Raw genomic sequence first — 20,032 nt, forward strand, 5'->3', positions numbered from 1 at the left:
CAATTTTATTGGACCAAATTTGCTTATGTGTATTAGAGTAGGAAAAAGTTAAGTATTTGGTCCCATATTCATAGCACACAATGACTATATCAAGCTTTTGACTCTACAAATTTGTTAGTTGCATTTGCTGTTTGTTTTGGTTGTGTTTCAGATTATTTTGTGCCCAAGGAAATGAATGGTAAATAACGTATTGTGTCATTCTGGAGTCACTTATTGTAAATAAGAATAAAATGTTTCTAAACACTTCTACATTAATGTGGATACCACCATGATTACAGATCATCCTGAATGAACCGTGAATAATGATGAGTGAGAAAGTTAGACGCAGAAATATCACACACCCCAAAAAATGCTAACCTCCACTGTTATTGTAACGGTGAGAGGTTAGCATGTCTTGGGGGTATGATAGAAAATGCTAACCTCCACTGTTATTGTAATGGTGAGAGGTTAGCATGTCTTGGGGGTATGATATAAAATGCTAACCTCTACTGTTATTGTAATGGTGAGAGGTTAGCATGTCTTGGGGGTATGATATAAAATGCTAACCTCCACTGTTATTGTAATGGTGAGAGGTTAGCATGTCTTGGGGGTATGATATAAAATGCTAACCTCCACTGTTATTGTAATGGTGAGAGGTTAGCATGTCTTGGGGGTATGATATAAAATGCTAACCTCTACTGTTATTGTAATGGTGAGAGGTTAGCATGTCTTGGGGGTATGATATAAAATGCTAACCTCTACTGTTATTGTAATGGTGAGAGGTTAGCATGTCGTGGGGGTATGATATAAAATGCTAACCTCCACTGTTATTGTAATGGTGAGAGGTTAGCATGTCGTGGGGGTATGATATAAAATGCTAACCTCCACTGTTATTGTAATGGTGAGAGGTTAGCATGTCTTGGGGGTATGATATAAAATGCTAACCTCTACTGTTATTGTAATGGTAAGAGGTTAGCATGTCTTGGGGGTATGATATGTGTGCATTAATAAACAATACCGTGCTGAGTGGTGGTAACATTCAAATAAAATCCAGCCCTGAAATGAAATCTGGGTTGAAAATGTATATGAGGGGAACGGCACCTCCGTACCTTCAGGCTCTGATCAGGCCCTACACCCAAACAAGGGCACTGCGTTCATCCACCTCTGGCCTGCTCGCCTCCCTACCTCTGAGGAAGCACAGTTCCCGCTCAGCCCAGTCAAAACTGTTCGCTGCTCTGGCACCCCAATGGTGGAACAAGCTCCCTCACGACGCCAGGACAGCGGAGTCAATCACCACCTTCCGGAGACACCTGAAACCCCACCTCTTTAAGGAATACCTGGGATAGGATAAAGTAATCCTTCTAACCCCCCCCTCCTAAAATATTTAGATGCACTATTGTAAAGTGGTTGTTCCACTGGATATCATAAGGTGAATGCACCAATTTGTAAGTCGCTCTGGATAAGAGCGTCTGCTAAATGACTTAAATGTAAATGTAAATGTACATTAAAAAACTAATTTTACATTTTAGTCATTTAGCAGATGCTCTTATCCAGAGCGACTTACAGTTGTGAATGCATACATTTAATTTCATGCATTTTTTTCCTTTTTTTTTTTATACTGTCCCCCCGTGGGAATCAAACCCACAACCCTGGCGTTGCAAACACCATGCTCTACCAACTGAGCCACAGTTCATATCATAGGAAAAGACACCACATTCACACGGATTTGCATGAAGTGGGCAGTTCAGATATCACTTCAAGTCCAAATATATCATATTTTGACTAAAACAATGACTTGACTTAAATCGTTGTGCAACATCATGGGTAAGCTCTGGCCATCGTCTTTCAACTCTAAAATGTGGATATCTACTGGTGTGGGTGTTGAAGTAGGATGGGATATGTGGTGTATTGAGGTTGTGCCGCAGAGCATCATGGGGGTTGTAGGTGTTGAGATGAGCGCGTTCAGATAAATGGTTGAACTAATTCCTGTATCCCATCCATCATTATTGCATTGTTATAAAACCACGAGACAAAAGGCACAAGCCTGTTGTGACTTTCACCATGCTTACATCATAGAATGAATGTCCTGTAACCTGATGTTATAAGTGACTTAACCGTAACAGGTTGTCCACTTGGTTATCAATGCAATGTGTGTTTTCATAATAAAAGTCAACTTTTAGGAAATGTAATAAAAACAGAAACAAGTAGTTCTAAATGTAGCTTATTTTTTTTGTTTTATAAATAAATTGTCCCCAAAATATTGTTGGCAAATTGAAATTAAGAGGAGCCGTGTACATATCAAATAAGAAGCTAATATTTGACCAATAATGAAAAGTCAGCTCTGAAGAACATTGTCCGAAAAAACCCGACATTTATGCACACTTGATGAACTAACTAAACAAATGGTCACGGTTTGAGATTAAATATTTATTCAGTCATAATAATTACATTGATAGGTGCAAAGTAATTTGGAAGACCAATACAGCATTTTCACTATGAAAAGATGGAGCTCAGCAAAACATTAAAGAGTTTTGTTTATGATTCAGAGAATCCACCCAGAAGCAGGGCTACTAGAAGCCTGGATCCAACCACTATGAATGAGTCAAATCCAAGTACAGTCAGTGGCTACTGTATGTTCCTTGAAATATCCTTGGTCACAGCCTGTTTGAGAAAACAAACCCAAAACATTTATTAGCCTACTGATTAAAATGCAAATGTTTTGGATTCCTTGAATTCAGACTAAACCATGTATGCCACACAAATTCATAGCATTTTTTGGTTCCTAAATGTATACACATGTGCAAATTATTATTTGACGAATAGCAAACCTCATTAACATTGCATGCCTGGAAGTAACAGTATCCAGGCATAATACAATATAGTTTTTTACAGTATAGATTATAAAACTAGGTGGTTTGAGCCATGAATGCTGATTGGCTGACAGCCGTATATCAGACCGTATACCACGGATATGACAAAACATTTATTTTTACTGCTCTAATTACATTGGTAACCAGTTTATAATAGCAATAAGACACGAGGGTGTGTGGTATATGGCCGCATTGCGTCGTGCCCGACAACAGCTCTTAGCCATGGTATATTGGCCATATACCACACCCTCTCGTGCCTTATTGCTTAAATGTGTCATCTTTAAATGCTGGAATGTCTTGGGATGGTTTTCATGGCATCTTGGAGACACTAATATGTCATGTGCAGTTTGAGGCAGTGTTCAATGAGCAGCTCTACTTGGGAAAGACAGTGACCACATCATAGCCTTCAGGTGGAGTCACTCGCTCACGTGCGTGTTTCTCACAGTAGATCTGGTCCTCCACAAAAAAATGTCCCTTCTGTTTCAGGTTGAGGTCACAATCTGAGCAGGTGTAGCACTCGGGGTGACGGAACTTGTCCCGTAACTTGACTACCATCCCCCTGTGTATGGGAAAGAAGAGATCACATACTAAATGGTTAGGTCAAATAAATCGAAAAAAAATCCGTAAAACTTATGAAAATCCTCTTCTTAATGCATTATTTACGCAGTTATAATGCTTCATGAGCATGCACTATAAATGTATGACCTAGGCGCTCCTAAATATCTAACATTCATAAAGCATTATGAGAAGGCGGCATAATACCCCATGTAACAAAGTCTTATAATTAAGCAATAAGGCACGAGAGGGTGTGGTAAATTGCCAATATACCACAGCTAAAGGCAGTTCTTACGCAAGACGCAACGCGGAGTGCCTGGATACAGCCCTTAGTTGTGGTGTATTGGCCATATAGCACAAACCCCTGAGGGGCCTTATTGCTATTATAAACTGGTTACCAAGGTGATTAGAGCAGTAAAAAGTAAATGGTGTCATACCCGTGGTATAGGGTCTGATATACCACGGCTGTCAGCCAATCAGCATTCAGGGCTCGAACCACCCAGTTTTAATGCAGTTAAAGCCCATACAGGTCATTAGCATAGCTAATAAGGAGGTATACATTATGAAGAGGGTATGAAGTGTTACAGGCTGACACCGCTCGCGTCGTGTGCGTTGCAAAATAAATGTAGAAATCTATATTATTAAATTATTGCACCCACACTGCTCGCACGTGCCAATGAGCTTCTGCGTTGCCAAGGGCTAAAATAGAAGTCAGTTCTATTTGTGACGCAGAACGCGCTGCAAGTCCAGCCTCTCCCATCTCCTCATTGGTTTATAGAAGCAGGCACCCACATGCCATCTCCTCATTGGTTAAACCCACGTGGGTGACTGAAGGACGAACGAGGTCAGTGGCGGTAATGCACCTAATTTATGAAAGTTGCCAATCGCAATTAAAAGTCAAGAGAAGAAAAAGCCAAGGCGGAGAGATGACTAGAAACGATTCGGTTGACCGTTTTATGTGTGGATTAAATGTCGGAGTAGAGGACCTTGTGCATTTCAGGTAAAATAACAACTCAATGTTTATATCCCAGGACAAATGAGCTAGCAACAGCAAGCAAGCTGAATAGGACAAATTAGCTAGCAAGTGAAATTGACTAAATGTTTAATGCTTTTCGACCTGTCCCCAAATTAATGTAATTGGTTCAGAGTTAGTTTTGATATTTTAACCTGCGTGTCGTGATCGCGTTTGGTGTGGGGGGACAAAATACATTTATGCACGATGGCGCACGCGCGCAGCCGGTTTGGGTTTGGTGTTATATCTAAATGTAAGATACACAAATGGTCTAAAATACACTGCTCAAAAAAATAAAGGGAACACTTAAACAACACAATGTAACTCCAAGTCAATCACACTTCTGTGAAATCAAACTGTCCACTTAGGAAGCAACACTGATTGACAATAAATTTCACATGCTGTTGTGCAAATGGAATAGACAACAGGTGGAAATTATAGGCAATTAGCAAGACACCCCCAATAAAGGAGTGGTTCGGCAGGTGGTGACCACAGACCGCTTCTCAGTTCTTATGCTTCCTGGCTGATGTTTTGGTCACTTTTGAATGCTGGCGATGCCTTCACTCTAGTGGTAGCATGAGACGGAGTCTACAGCCCACACAAGTGGCTCAGGTAGTGCAGCTCATCCAGGATGGCACATCAATGCGAGCTGTGGCAAGAAGGTTTGCTGTGTCTGTCAGCGTAGTGTCCAGAGCATGGAGGCGCTACCAGGAGACAGGCCAGTACATCAGGAGACGTGGAGGAGGCCGTAGGAGGGAAACAACCCAGCAGCAGGACCGCTAGCTCCGCCTTTGTGCAAGGAGGAGCAGGAGGAGCACTGCCAGAGCCCTGCAAAATGACCTCCAGCAGGCCACAAATGTGCATGTGCCTGCTCAAACGGTCAGAAACAGACTCCATGAGGGTGGTATGAGGGCCCGACGTCCACAGGTGGGGGTTGTGCTTACAGCCCAACACCGTGCAGGACGTTTGGCATTTGCCAGAGAACACCAAGATTGGCAAATTTGCCACTGGCGCCCTGTGCTCTTCACAGATGAAGCAGGCTCACACTGAGCACGTGACAGACGTGACAGAGTCTGGAGACGCCGTGGAGAACGTTCTGCTGCCTGCAACATCCTCCAGCATGACCGGTTTGGCGGTGGGTCAGTCATGGTGTGGGGTGGCATTTCTTTGGGGGGCCACACAGCCCTCCATGTGCTCGCCAGAGGTAGCCTGACTGCCATTAGGTACCGAGATGAGATCCTCAGACCCCTTGTGAGAACATATGCTGGTGCGGTTGGCCCTGGGTTCCTCCTAATGCAAGACAATGCTAGACCTCATGTGGCTGGAGTGTGTCAGCAGTTCCTGCAAGAAGAAGGCATTGATGCTATGGACTGGCCCGCCCGTTCCCCAGACCTGAATCCAATTGAGCACATCTGGGACATCATGTCTCGCTCCATCCACCAATGCCACGTTGCACCACAGACTGTCCAGGAGTTGGCGGATGCTTTAGTCCAGGTCTGGGAGGAGATCCCTCAGGAGACCACCCGCCACCTCATCAGGAGCATGCCCAGGCGTTGTAGGGAGGTCATACAGGCACGTGGAGGCCACACACACTACTGAGCCTCATTTTGACTTGTTTAAAGGACATTACATCAAAGATGGATCAGCCTGTAGTGTGGTTTTCCACTTTAATTTTGCGTGTGACTCCAAATCCAGACCTCCATGGGTTGATAAATTGGATTTCCATTGATTATTTTTGTGTGATTTTGTTGTCAGCACATTCAACTATGTAAAGAAAAAAGTAGTTAATAAGATTATTTCTTTCATTCAGATCTAGGATGTGTTATTTTAGTGTTCCCTTTCTTTTTTTTGAGCAGTATACATTAACATGTTCATAGAAGCATGTCCTTTTTCAGCTGAAAATAGTAAGACAAATTGAAACAGAGATGCAGTTTTTCCCTACCACACAGTGACTAACACCATTCCACCTTCTTGGATCATAATAGGCAAAACACCTAATCTTGTCACCCAATCCACCTTGAAGGTCACACAGAAGGCATGTCCTAGCACCCTTTAAGCGTCTCTTAAATTAACACTTCATAACCAAGAGTTAACAACCCCTCAAGTACACAGCTGTTGGCAGCATGCTCACAGCATGGCTCTATATCAGCCAATTGAATTGACATATGACAAAATACTTCTGAAGGGACATTCTAGAAGAAACCACAAGGAGTAGACAATTACCAGTAGGGAAAAAGTTAAACGATAAGACTAAGATATTTCATTTTAGGGGGCTGTCATACGTTTCAACCAGTCAAATCACGTTCGTATGTATTCCTCAGAGATCCTACAACGTAACCAGACTATATCATTATGGGTGTAGTATATCCTATAGGACACCAAATTTGGTCAGAGAGCGTAGCCTTCATGGCACGCCGATGACGCGGGTGGTCTTCACTTGATTGACTCTAACTTAGTCAAATAAGCACCAATCAGGGTCAAACAAAGCTAGCTAGATAGCCAATGAGCTGGGCTTTACGGGAGTATCAGGAAACCCCGTATCTGTTATAAAATGTAGCTGCTAACCTTGTGCAACAGCAAGCCTTTTCCTTTTAGACAAAAATGAGTTATGAAGCTATGAAAACTGATTGTTTTGCAAATGTTGAACTTATAGTATCCCTATTAACGGCAGGTCATGTGCAAAAAAGCCACTTCAGAGCAACAAAAAAAAAAAAATCAGATCTGAGCATTCAGATTGAGGTCGCATATGAAATGTTGGAATTGCATCAGGTTTGAGAACAACATATGAATGTGGAATAATATCGGAACTCAAAAGATCAGATTCCATGTGGTTTTTGCTGTTTACACATTTGGGGGGAAAAAAATCTGATATGCCAATAAATCGGAATTGGGCTGCCTGTGTAAACGCAGCCTATGAGACAGGGGACTCTATTTTAACAAACCTAACACAATGGTAAATCTAAGCACTGTCGGTTTAAGCACTGGTGGTAGCGCTATAGGTCCGGAGGTGTGTCAGAAATATTTTAGCTATTTTCACAACCGGTCTTAGAAGCACAATAGCTGGCGCTAGTGCGAAAGTGCTGGGTTTTGATGAATAAACAAGTTGTAGGTGTGACAAGGGCTTGGCCACTCACTGGCCAATCAAGACACTCCATGGCTTAATACTGCATGCGTTCGTCTCAAGTTCTGTAGGTTATTGACAGTCTTTGCACTGTCATCAACTCCAATTCTTCTGGGAGCATGGAATATTCTTGTCCTAGTCCACTGTGGATGATACTACAGTTTATTAAATAGCATAGGCTACATTAACGAGTGATAGCAACAGTAAAAAAATATTTAAAAATCATCCAGTGTTTGCTTGGTGTTGACAGTCAACATTGAAATTGGCTTGAACCAGCCTTCATTAAAGTAGAAGTGTAGCCTACCACCCTTACCTACAGGAAAATAACTTAAATGTTTCTAAATTCGAGAGTCACCGGGGATGTCCACTCACTGTTTTGTTGCTGCCAAACTTGAGCTTTTAATAAAGCTTTGATGATTAAGATTTATTTCAAAGCGGTCTCACAAGCCAAACCCATTATCAACCGTCTTGGCGAATGCATTGGGCACCAGCCCTTCTTGAGAAGAGAGGAGGCTTTGCTTGTTTTTTTAATCCAATGAAATGGGGACTAAACAGTCATGTTTCTAAATATGAGGTTTATGGGCACTGAATCTCTCTTGTTCCATGTGCATTATGCATCACTGCTGGATAGGCCGCGCTTCTGCTGTCAAAATCCATGCAATTAACCATTTGCGTTAACGCTAAGATCAAGTTTCAAGTGGTCTTAAATATCCCACCTGTGCATACTGAAAAAGACACTTTGGCACACGTTTTTAAGGACACACCTCAGATATGCCCACCACAGTGCAAGCAAGTATGTAACACAGGTAAATGACCAATCCGGGCGCTAGCGTTTGAAACTAGAAGAGCGCCGGCTTTAACAGGACGAAATTGCAAAGGAGCCTGTGTTTGACAATTGTGCTGGCTTAACGCCGGTCGAAAATAGAGCCCAGGTCCTGTGTTCATAAAGCATCTTAGTGTAGGAGTGCTGATCTTTGATCTCCTCGTCAAATCACTGTGAGCAAAATGAAAAGTTTACAACATTAGCATGAGATCACGATTGTTTGACTACTCATATGCTGTACTTACACAATCCCTGATCCACATTTGTCACAGATTGGTAACTTGTCTGCATTTCTCACTGTTGAGCCAATTTTTGTGGCAGGCGCTTTCACACTCTTAAAACCAGAGGTCTTATCAGGATCTGCAAACAAGAGGAGACACACGTTATCATGGTTTGTTAAGCCACAACACTGCCATAAAATATTTGGAAAACCCTATAAAAATATGACAAAGGCTCTTTAAGAAACAAGATTCTCTGGTCTGATGAAACCAAGATTGAACTCTTTGGCCTGAATGCCAAGCGTCACATCTGGAGGAAACCAGGCACCGCTCATCACTTGGACAATACTATCCCTACGGTGCAGCATGGTGGTGGCAGCATCATGCTATGGGGATGAACAGAGCAAAGTAATGACAGATCCTTGAAAACCTGCTCCAAAGTGCTCAGGATCTCAGACTGGGGCAAGGTTCACATTCCAACAGGACAACAACCCTAAGCACACAGCCCAAGACAACGCAGGAGTGGCTTCAGGACAAGTTTCTGAATGTCCTTGAGTGGCCCAGCCAGAGCCTGGACTTGAACCAGATCAAACGTCTCTGGAGAGACCTGAAAATAGCTGTGTAGCGACACTCCCCATTCAACCTGACAGAGCTTGAGAGGATCTGCAGAGAAAAAATGGGAGATACTTTCCAAATACAGGTGTGACAAGCTTGTAGCATCATACCCAAGAGGACTTGAGGCTGTATTGGCTGCCAAAGGTGCTTCAACAAAGTACTGAGTAAAGGGTCTGAATACTTATGTAAATGTGATTTCAGTTTTTTTTGTCATTATGGGGTATTGTGCAATGATTGATTAGGGGGGGGGGACTATTTAATCCATTTTGGAATAAGACTAACGTAACCAAATGTGGAAAAAGCCAGGAGGTCTGAATACTTTCCAAATGCACTGTATACACTGAGTGTACAAAACATTAAGGACACCTTAATATTCAGTTGCACCTGCCCCCTTTTCCCCCCTCAGAACAGCCTCAATTTGTTTGGGCATGGACTCTACAAGGCATCGAAAGCATTCCACTGGGATGCTGGACCATGTTGACTCCAATGCTTCCCACAGTTGTGTCAAGTTGGCTGGATGTCCTGTGGGTGGTGGACCATGCTTGATACACACAGGAAAATGCGAAAACCGGTGCGCCTGGCACGTACTACCATACCTTGTTTAAAGGCACTTAAATATTTTGTCTTACCCTCTCTGAATGGCACAAACTATCCAATGTTTCAAGGCTTAAAAATCCCTCTTTAACCTGTCTTCTCCCCTTCATCTACACTGATTGGTGGATTTAAGTGACATCAATAAGGGATCATAGCTTTTAACTGGATTCACCTGGTCAGTCTGCCATGGAAAGACCCTGTGTCCTTAATGTTTTGTACACTCAGTGTAAATATCAGCTGCATATGTGTGTGAATAAGTACCTGACTCCAGAATACCCTGCAGCACTTTGAATGAAGCTGACTGTCGAGGAGGCTCATCAGCCTCTTGGTTTTCCTGCAGCATTTTGTAGACCTCAGAGTCTGCCACTATTGGTGGCAGAATACCAGAGGGATCTGGGCTGAAAAACAAATGACCACAATCAATACTAGTTTACATACAATGAGTCCAATAGTACACAGGCGTAGTCAAATCACGGACAAACAAATGATGATGATGGGAATGGGGCCTCACACATCGCTATGTTTCCTTGAGCCACAGCTGAAGTTGAGTTTGACTTACTGTAACACATACTGTAAGCATTTAACAAGGGAAAATGCAGTACATTCTGCTACAGTAAGACACATCGTCACTTGAAAAACATTACCCAGTGGGTAAAACCAATAGCTCCCCGAAATATCTGCATTGACCCTTTTCACACGAATCTCTTCTGACTCATCACATACGTTGCTGTTACTGTTTATTATCTATCCCGTTGCCTAGTCACTTTATCCCTACCTACATATCTACCTCAACTACCTCGTACCCTTGCACATTGACTCTGTACTGGTACCCCGTGTATATAGCCAAGTTATCTTTACTCATTGTGTATTTATTGCTGGTGTTCTCTTTTTTTTCCTCAGCATTGTTGGGAAGAGCCCGTCAGTAAGCATTTCACTGTTAGACTACACCAGGTGTTTACGAAGCATGCGACAAATACAATTGACGTTATTACAACCAGCTGGGATAGATCCTTACATGGTGCTGGGCTCATTAGCAGCAGTGCCGATGATTTTCACGTCATCCATGGTCGCGTTGAAGTCCTTGATATTCTCTGAGGAGTACAGACCGGCAGGGTTGTTGTACTGATTGGTTACCACCTTGGGGCCGAACCCAGCGAATGGCAGGGCGCTCCTGTTGTGGGCGGAACCTATGCGTTTCACCTCCTGCAAGTTGTAGCCAGGGATACAGAAAGTAACGCGTACTGGAAAAAAAATATTATATTCTAAATATAACTCAACTTTCAATGCCATCGCTCACACACATGCCTTGATAGAAATAGTATGACAGTTACTTGACTAATTTGTGGATATTAGAGGTAAAGAATAGCATTGTCAAAAGGTTATTTGGGTACCCCCTCAATATCATAATAGCGGTAAACAAGGGGCCGCCCGAGACAAAATACGGTGAGCACACCATGCAGCACACCATTACTGTACGCAGTTAGTGAAAATACAAAATACCTTCAAATCTAGCTCATGCTCCATGCATATTTTCACAAAGACATAACAAAAAAAAGTGGCAATTTCGCACACTGGCGGTGGCTCCACACAACAAATAAATGCATCACACTGATTATCCAATGAAATTATTTAGAGAGGCGAGTTACCCGAAAGCTTTGTAGCACACCAGTGCTTTATTTGCCATGTTTTGCTAATTCACTCACACATCGTTACTCTCGCACATCTCAGGGGTGTGTGGCTGGGTTGTCAATAAAGAGAGAAATAAAGTGGCCCCATTAGCTTTCTGGAAACTCACCCCAGGTCATTTGTTGGATTCATTAAGAAACAAAAATAACCAAGTGAAACAACATCTAAAACAGCTTGTATACGTAAAACATTTTTCTATGTATTCTGTGACCAAAATGCACTAGGTTTGTGACATCCCTGAAAGCTGTGGAGCACTGACAAAGCACATGCTTCCTACATTAATTCACACTTCGGTCTCAATTTTCCATTCAGTAAGCAGGTACTGAGTCTTGCATCAGAACTTGGCTGATAAAACTATGGTCACCTAGGGAATAATCTGTTGAGAAGTAAACAATGACAGGGACATACCCATAAGTCAACCTAATGCCTCATTTCCTAAAGCCATCTTTGGTCTGAGTGAAGTAGGATGTAAGGCAGACATACCTGCGGCTCAGATGCAAGATTCATCTTGTAAGAGTTGGTCTTTCCTTCCTCAGAAGAGAGCGGTGACCACATTTTAGATTCGGATCTAAAAGACAGTCAAACACAGTATTCAGACTTGCAATAAACAATATTCAGACATACAACTAATAATACTCAGACTTGCAATGAATAGAGATATCCAAAATATAATAAAAATGAGTACGGAGCAGTCCTCAAACGTGTTGATGGGACAACAACCATTTCTAAATAACCTATTTTGAGAAAGCACCACTGCACAACAGAGTTATGCCATGATGCCATAATTACATTTCAAGTATCAACTCCAACTCCCCCAGAAAAAAAAGTATCTCGACATTATTTACCCATGTTTCTTGCCTAGTATTTTGTTTGGTACAGCGGGGGTTAATATTATCCTCGCTGTGTGCCTATTCAACATGTTTCAGGTTTTATTTGCAATCTCCATGCATATGAACGTGACAAGACTGACAGCTTCTCTGAACCTGGCAAATGTATTTCTTGGGATCATTATAATGGAAACGAAGGTAAGAAAAAAAGGAAACGTACATACTTTGCTATCATTTCAGCTGCTTAATGTGATTGTGTTAGCTTTAGTTGGCTAGCTAGCAAGCAAAGGAGAAGTAATGTTAGTTTAGCTATCCTCCATAAAGATTTTATTGACAACCAGCTGGTTGTTGCCCATTTATAAAATGATTTATAAAATCTTTAATTAAGTTATTGTCTGCCATCATTGAACCTCTACTAGCTAGCTATATGCCAATGATTTGTTTAGCATGTGGAATTAATACAATGAACAACTGGTGGAAGGATAAAATAAAACAAGTGTACTCATTCAAATAATGCTAATGAAAACATGTTTTTTTTTTTATTATGTTGGCAACCGTTTTATAAAAGCAATAGATGGGTTAGCTGACAAGTCACGAAAACAATGTGTGCATTTCCATGGGGCAGATGTCAGCATGTTGTTGTGATTCTGGATGGCCAGATTGCTAGCAAAAATGCCAAGAAACTGATTTGTGGGGAATCGTCAGTGGCTCATTTCAGCACGTTTCATCTTGTTCTTTATAGCATGTCTTGTTTTGAGGTGTTTTGACTGATTTCATGTCAATGCTAATATGGCCCCCCCCCCAAAAAAATGCTAGCTAGCTAACAAACAACTGTAATGATGTATTTGAGAGACAATGCTTATTGTGCAAATGTATGTTTTCAATAAACATTGGAGATGAAATATAACTAACATGTTGTCAACAATCTAAGCCAACCCAGTCTGTTTTTCCCCATCGTAACGCACGCATCAGTTTTGTTGCTAAACAACCAACCCATCTATAAAGGCATGAGAACCTGGGAGTTATCGTTTGATGACTCCCTCCAGGAAGATAGCGCAGACAGAGATGGCAGCATCACAACTAGCATTTAGGAATCTTTGCAGTATTTTTTATTTTTTTTATGTACTATATTTTACATTATTAGTTCAGGAAATGTTTTGTGTCATTACATACAGCCGGGAAGAACTATTGGATATTAGAGCGGCGGTAACTCACCAGAACTACCAGCAGTACTACAAGGAATACGACTTCCCTGGAGCAGATAAATTGCTCTGGGGAGAGTGAACAAAGTAACTTATTCCAGAGGCCAACCCCCCCCAAAAAAATAGCCAGCGGAGGAGAGGCACTCGAGGTGGCCTGCTGGTTCGACTTAGGAGGCGCGCACACACCCACTGCTTCCGAGTAGATTCCTCACTAATGTTCAGTCTTTGGATAACTGGAAACCACATATCAGGAGGCTGCATTTATTGTAGCTGGGGATTTTAACTAAGCAAATTTGAGGACTAGGCTGCCGAAGTTTTATCAACAGATCGACTGTACTACTTGTGCTGCTAAGACTCCTGACCATTGCTATTCAAACTTCCCGAATGCTTACAAGGCCCTCCCCCACCCTCCTTTCGGCAAATTTGACCACGACTCCATCTTGCTCATCCCTTCCTATTGGGCAGAAACTCAAACAGGAAGTACCCGTGCTAAGAACTATTCAACGCTGGTTGGACCTATCGGAATCCACACTTCAGGATTGTTTTGATCACGGGGACTGGGATATGTTCCGGGGTAGCTTGCGAAAATAATCTAGACGCATACAGTGACTGAGGTTATAAGGAAGTGTATAAGAGATGTAGTACCCACTGTGACTATTAAAACCTACCCTAACCAGAAACTGTGGATAGATGGTAGCATTCGCGCAAAACTGAAAGTGCGTAACACCGCATTTAACCATGGCAAGGTGACTGGGAATATGGCAGAATATAAACAGTGTAGTTATTCACTCTGCAATGCAATCAAACAAACTAAACGTCAGTATAGAGATAAAGTGAAGTCGCAATTCAACGGCTCAGACACGAGACGTATGTGGCAGGGAGTACAGACAATCACCAGCCATGACGCTGGCTGGAAAACCAGCCATGACGCCAAGACCGACGTCTTGCTTCCAGACAGGCTAAACACATTCTTTGCACACTTTGAGGATAACACAGTGCCACCGACACGGCCCGCTACCAAGGACTGGGGGCTCTCCTTCTCCGTAGCCGACGTGAGTAAAACATTTATACGCGTTAACCCTCGCAAGGCTGCCGGCACAGACGGCATCCCTATTCGCGTCCTCAGAGCATACACAGACCAGCTGGCTGGTGTGTTTACGGGCATATTCAATCTCTCCCTATTCCAGTCTGCTGTCCCCACATGCTTCAAGATGGCCACCATTGTTCCTGTTCCCAAGAAGGCAAAGGTAACTGAATTGAATGACTATCGCCCCCGTAGCACTCACCACTGTCATCATGAAGTGCTTTGAGACTAGTCAAGGATCATATCACCTCTACCTTACCTGCCACCCTAGATCCACTTCAATTTGCTTACCGCCTCAATAGATCCACAGACGATGCAATCGCCATCACTCTGCCCTATCCCATCTGGACAATGTAAGAATGCTGTTGATTGACTATAACTCCGCAATCAACACCATATTACCCTCCAGCTCATCATTAAGCTCGAGGCCTGGGTTTGAACCCCGCCCTGTGTAACAGGGTCCTGGACTTCCTGACGGGCCCCCACCAGGTGGTGAAGGTAGGAAACATCCCCTCCACTCTGCTGATCCTCAACACTGGGGCCCCAACAAGGCTGCATGCTCAGCCCATCCTATACTCCCTGTTCATCCATGACTGCGTGGCCAAGCATGCCACCAACTCAATCATTGGGTTTGCAGATGACAACAGTAGTAGGGTTGATTACTAACGATGAGAGCCTACAGGGATGAGGTGAGGGCTCTGGGAGTGTGGTGCCTGGAAAACATCTCACTCAACGTCAACAAAACAAAAGGAGATGATTGTGGACTTCAGGAAACAGAGGGTGCACCCCCCTATCTACATAAACGAAACCGCAGTGGAGAAGGTAGAAAGCTTCAAGTTCCTTGGCGTACACATCACTGACAAACTGAAATGGACCACCCACACAGACAGTGTGGTGAAGAAGGTGCAACAGAGCCTCTTCAACCTCAGGAGGCTAAAGAAATTTGGCTTGTCACCCAAAACGCTCAAACTTTTACAGCTGCACAATTGAAAGCATCCTGTCAGGCTGTATCACCGCCTGGTATGGCAACTGCACCACCCGCAACCACAAGGCTCTCCAGAGGATGGTATGGTCTGCCCAACGCATTACCGGGGGCAAACTACCCGCCCTCCAGGACACCTACAGCACCCGATGGCACAGGAAAGCTAAAAAGATCATCAAGGACATCAACCACCCGGGCCACTGCTTGTTCACCCCGCTATCATCCAGAATGTGACGTCAGTACAGGTGCATCAAAGCTGGGACCGAGAGACTGAAAAACAGCTTCTATCTCAAGGCCATCACTGTTAAACAGCCATCACTAGCACATTAGAGGCTGCTGCTTATAGGCATAGACTATAAATCACTGGCCACTTTAAGGATTGGAACACTAGTCATTAATAATGTTTACATATCTGGCATTACTCATCTCATATGTATATACTGTATTCTATACCTTAGTCCGTTCCGCTCTGACATCGCTCGTCCATATCTGTATTAATTCATTCCTACTTAGATGTGTGTGTATTTGTGTGTATTGGGTATATGTTGTGTAATTTGTTAGATTCATTACTTGTTAGATATTACTGCACTGTGGGAGCTAGAAGCCCAAGCATTTCACTACACCAGAAATAACATCTGCTAATCATGTGTATGTGACCAATAAAATGTGATTTGATTTCCTAACGGCTGTTTCCCGCTTTCGCCTCGGGCTTAAGAACAGCCCTTAGTCGTTAGTTATCACACGATAATCCCCGGGTTCTCATGCCTTATTGCTTAAACACATACATGAAGTTGGTACATCAACATTTAATCTCAGACCTAAACAAATCCAAGATGGACCCTCCTTCCCCCTTTAACAATTTGAACCACACCAATCTGTATCCCTTACATATAACCACATCAGGTGTAAAAGATTCTGTACTTTTGCTGAGTTGGTCCATGACTCAGTGCTTTTTAAACTCATCTGAGTCTATGGAAAGCTGCAACACGTCCATGCAACTCCCTACCTGTCAATAGAAAGGACCATTTCCTCTAAGCAGCCCTTGATCTTGTTCTGTGCCTGCAGGTGAGTCATGTTCTCAGTGGGCTCTCCGTCTATGGCCAGGATCTGATCCCCGATACACAGATTGGCCTGTGCAGCCCTACTGCCATGAGTGACCTGAAACATACAGTACATCATAATCATCAGCATACTTATCAAATTTGAAACTGAGTAATCTGGGATTAATCTATGACATTTCAGGAGGACAAGGATCATTTGGCAAAACTTGTGTGTGTCTCATGGCAGGTTGTTATGTGGTAAACATGGGTGCAGTCTCAGTTGTTGTCAGAAAGAATTTGTAACACTTGATGATGGTGACTAAGAATTCAAAAGGATGTCTGAGAAATTTAAGAAATAGCAAGAATCTGTTTTACAAACACACCCATGGTTGGGTAGGTTAGGTTATTTTCTAAATGTAATCCGTTACTAGTTTCCTTTCCAAAATAGTAATCAGAAATGTTACTTTTGGATTACCCTAACTCAGTAACATAATCTGATTACTTTCAGTTACTTTTGCATTACTTTTCCTTTAAGAGGCATTTGAAGACGACAAAAAGAATCCATCAAACGCGTTTGGTGTTGGCGTCTCATCATGAATCTTGTTCTGGAGGCAGCTCTGCAGTGGTCACTAGCTGGCACAGCCACAAAGTCATAAAATATGCTTTTAAACCTAACCCCACTGCTAACCCTAATGCCTAACCTTAGAATAATACCAAAAAGCTTTTTTTAATTTAGCCAATTTTGACTTTCCAACTGACCTTCCAACTGACCTATCTAGTGGAAATCGCTCAGTTCTGCCTCAAGAACAAGACTCATCCCAATAAACGTCAACCTGTGCGTTATCATAGTGGACTGATTTGTGGCCAGACTTGCTCACTCAGGTTGAACAAATTTAAATTTGGGCTATTTTTTTCAATACTGAATTGGATGTCATTGAGAAAACAGAAAGGTGTCATAACATATTTTTCTGCAAAATTCTTTCAGAATTCAAAAGTAATCCAATAAATAATGAAAAATGTTCAAAAGTATCAACAATCTGATAACAATATGTTTTGCTGGTAAATTAATGATTAAATCACACTTTTTTTGTAATCAGATTACATGTAATCAGTTACTCCCCAAACCTGAACACACCTAATCCTATTGTTTGTGGTCAAAGATAAGAGTTTGCATAGCTGTCATTCATTTGGTTACATCTAAAACACTTCAAAGGGTTCATGTCCTTTATACTTAAGCCCTCAATACACCTTGCCAGTGTTTCCTCAATATGTACTTCTGAGACAACCATGTGTGCTAAGCATTGAGGACAAATATTGACATTTTAGTCATTTATCAGACAGAGTGATTTACAGGATCAATTAGGATTAAGTGCCTTGCTCAAGGACACAGTGGCAGATTTATCACCTAGTCTGCCCAGGGATTCGAACCAGCAACCTTAACCGCTAGACTACCTGCCACCCAAATATTATTTAGGTTGGGGAAGACAGAGCAGCTCACTGCTATGAAAATCTAGGAGAAACACTGCAGTCTCAAGGGATGTGATGTCTTGCTCTTCAGTTGTTCTGTGGGTGTTAGAGTAGACAATCCATAGATTAAGGCTGTACATTGCAATATGAATGTCAATATGCACAATAGGCTGGACAATGAGGTAATTTCCCACAGTCATAGTAAGGACTAACACACTAATATTTGTGTAAACTGTTTAAAGTTATGTTCTGTGGGTGTCACTGAGTAGACTGATACAACATTCATTCGGCTGTACAGTGAAATAAAGTGTGCCAGAAATGAAATTCAGCAGTCTAATACATCCACGGTGCAATTTCAAGTAACGAATTAGTATTGTATTATTTAACATTCCAAGTTTATTTAGCGTTATCTAGTCCAAATTTGGTATGATTTCAAATATGTGCATTATGTTCAGTAACCAGGTTTCCATCCAACCTTTTTATGTTGGATAAAAACATGTCATGACAGGCCAGATGGAAAACGGAACATTTTTCGGTGAACTTTCCAAATATCAACAAAACAAAATGGACAAGGTGGTATCTTTTGGTGTTGGTAAAATTATGACAGAAATGTCGGTGGAAATGTTTTTATGTGCAAATTTTGATATAATAACCATCATATTGAAGTATATTTTGACACGCGATGACATGTGGTCCTCCCACTACGACTCTTCGGGAAAGCATGGAGTATATTAAATTAGACTAAATAAATGATTAACTTCACAGGGTGATGAGCTTGATGCTCCTTTCCAATAAATATTGAGGGTCTTATTCTGGTGACATGATAATCAATGCTTAGCTGCCGTTTGACAAATAACATTAATCTCGCTCTTCAGTCCATAATAATACTCTCATTATGTATGTAGGCTATTCGTGCGCTCTAACCAACAGTTTATAGATTGCACTGTTGGCTAGAGCGCACTTGGCAAAACACTCCCTATATGATTCAATAACACAAAAACATGCGGAGGAAAAAAAAACATCACTAAAGTTAAATGGGATGGAAACCCCTTCAAATTAGATTTTTGTTTCTGTACATGAGAATTTAACCGCAAAATGTATGTTTATACGCCACCGGACAAGGCCATATGCAGTTACATTGTAACAAAAGTGACAGATTCTCTGAAACACTTACCCGGGAGATAGTCAAGGGTTGTTCAAAATCCTTCCCACCAACTAGACGGAATCCCCACGGTCCAGGACCTTGCACGACAACTCGTAGAGGCATAGCCTTCTTCCAAACTGGCCGAAACCGACTTAAAAATGTTTAATTCTTAGACAGCCTGTCCTGCCAGATATGACATTTGTTATCAAAATGAACAAACTTCGAGGAGGCTACTTTGTAGCTAGAAGGAAAGGAGCGGTTACTGTGACAAAGCTGAGCGAATCGTTTTGGAAGTTTTCACGCTGATAAGTGCGGATCTCCTAAATGTGTTCAAGGATGCACCATAACGTCGTCACGCTATATGCAAGTTTACCATTTATGGTTGAGACATATCACAGGATGTGGAATGTGCCACTCCCAAAACTTGAATTCCTACCATTCGCTCCACTTAGTAGGCTACTGCCGACAAACTGAAACATGTCCCCGTGAGTGTAGGCCTATTCTAGACTTTTGCATTGTAAGTCATCAACAATGTGAGAACATCATTATAAGGTCCAGGCAATACCTGCCAAATTTAAGGTGATATGTTCACTTTTTTTTTATAAAAGCATGGAACTTGGTACACTTGCTGCTTTTTGACTTTAGTGTTACACTGGTTCACTGTTATATTAAGGATATTTGAGGATTGCTCGAACGGAGAAAATGGAACGGCATCAACCACATGGAAACCGTAGCTATGTTCGAATACTCATACTAACCGCGCTAAAAGTACTATTACATGAATTGAGCATATAGTATGCTTATTGGTCATAG

At 42.1% G+C, this 20,032-nt stretch overlaps 1 protein-coding gene across 1 annotated transcript; it reads right to left on the bottom strand.

The window, feature by feature from the left end:
• Nucleotides 1–2,385: 2,385 nt before the first annotated feature.
• On the bottom strand, nt 2,386–19,847 carry LOC115153010 (PDZ and LIM domain protein 1). Its single transcript, XM_029698008.1, has 7 exons — nt 19,250–19,847; nt 16,575–16,726; nt 11,957–12,041; nt 10,803–10,990; nt 10,049–10,185; nt 8,606–8,720; nt 2,386–3,408 (listed from the first exon to the last, which is right to left on the bottom strand). Exons 1-7 carry the CDS (start codon nt 19,340–19,342, stop codon nt 3,222–3,224), a joined length of 957 nt encoding a protein of 318 aa, XP_029553868.1. The 5' UTR covers nt 19,343–19,847; the 3' UTR covers nt 2,386–3,221.
• Nucleotides 19,848–20,032: the final 185 nt, after the last annotated feature.

The sequence above is a fragment of the Salmo trutta genome, chromosome 18 (assembly GCF_901001165.1).
Source record: "Salmo trutta chromosome 18, fSalTru1.1, whole genome shotgun sequence".
Lineage (NCBI taxonomy): Eukaryota > Metazoa > Chordata > Actinopteri > Salmoniformes > Salmonidae > Salmo > Salmo trutta.

What these genes read in the sequence shown, in the direction of transcription:
- LOC115153010 (XM_029698008.1), bottom strand. Translation starts at nt 19,342, where the DNA reads ATGCCTCTACGAGTTGTCGTGCAAGGTCCTGGACCGTGGGGATTCCGT. An exon ending in ATCTTGCATCTGAGCCGCAG is followed by an intron (nt 10,991 to 11,956) that starts GTATGTCTGCCT and finishes TACAACTTGCAG; the next exon opens with GAGGTGAAACGCATAGGTTC. An exon ending in AAATGTGGATCAGGGATTGT is followed by an intron (nt 3,409 to 8,605) that starts GTAAGTACAGCA and finishes TCCCATACACAG; the next exon opens with GGGGATGGTAGTCAAGTTAC.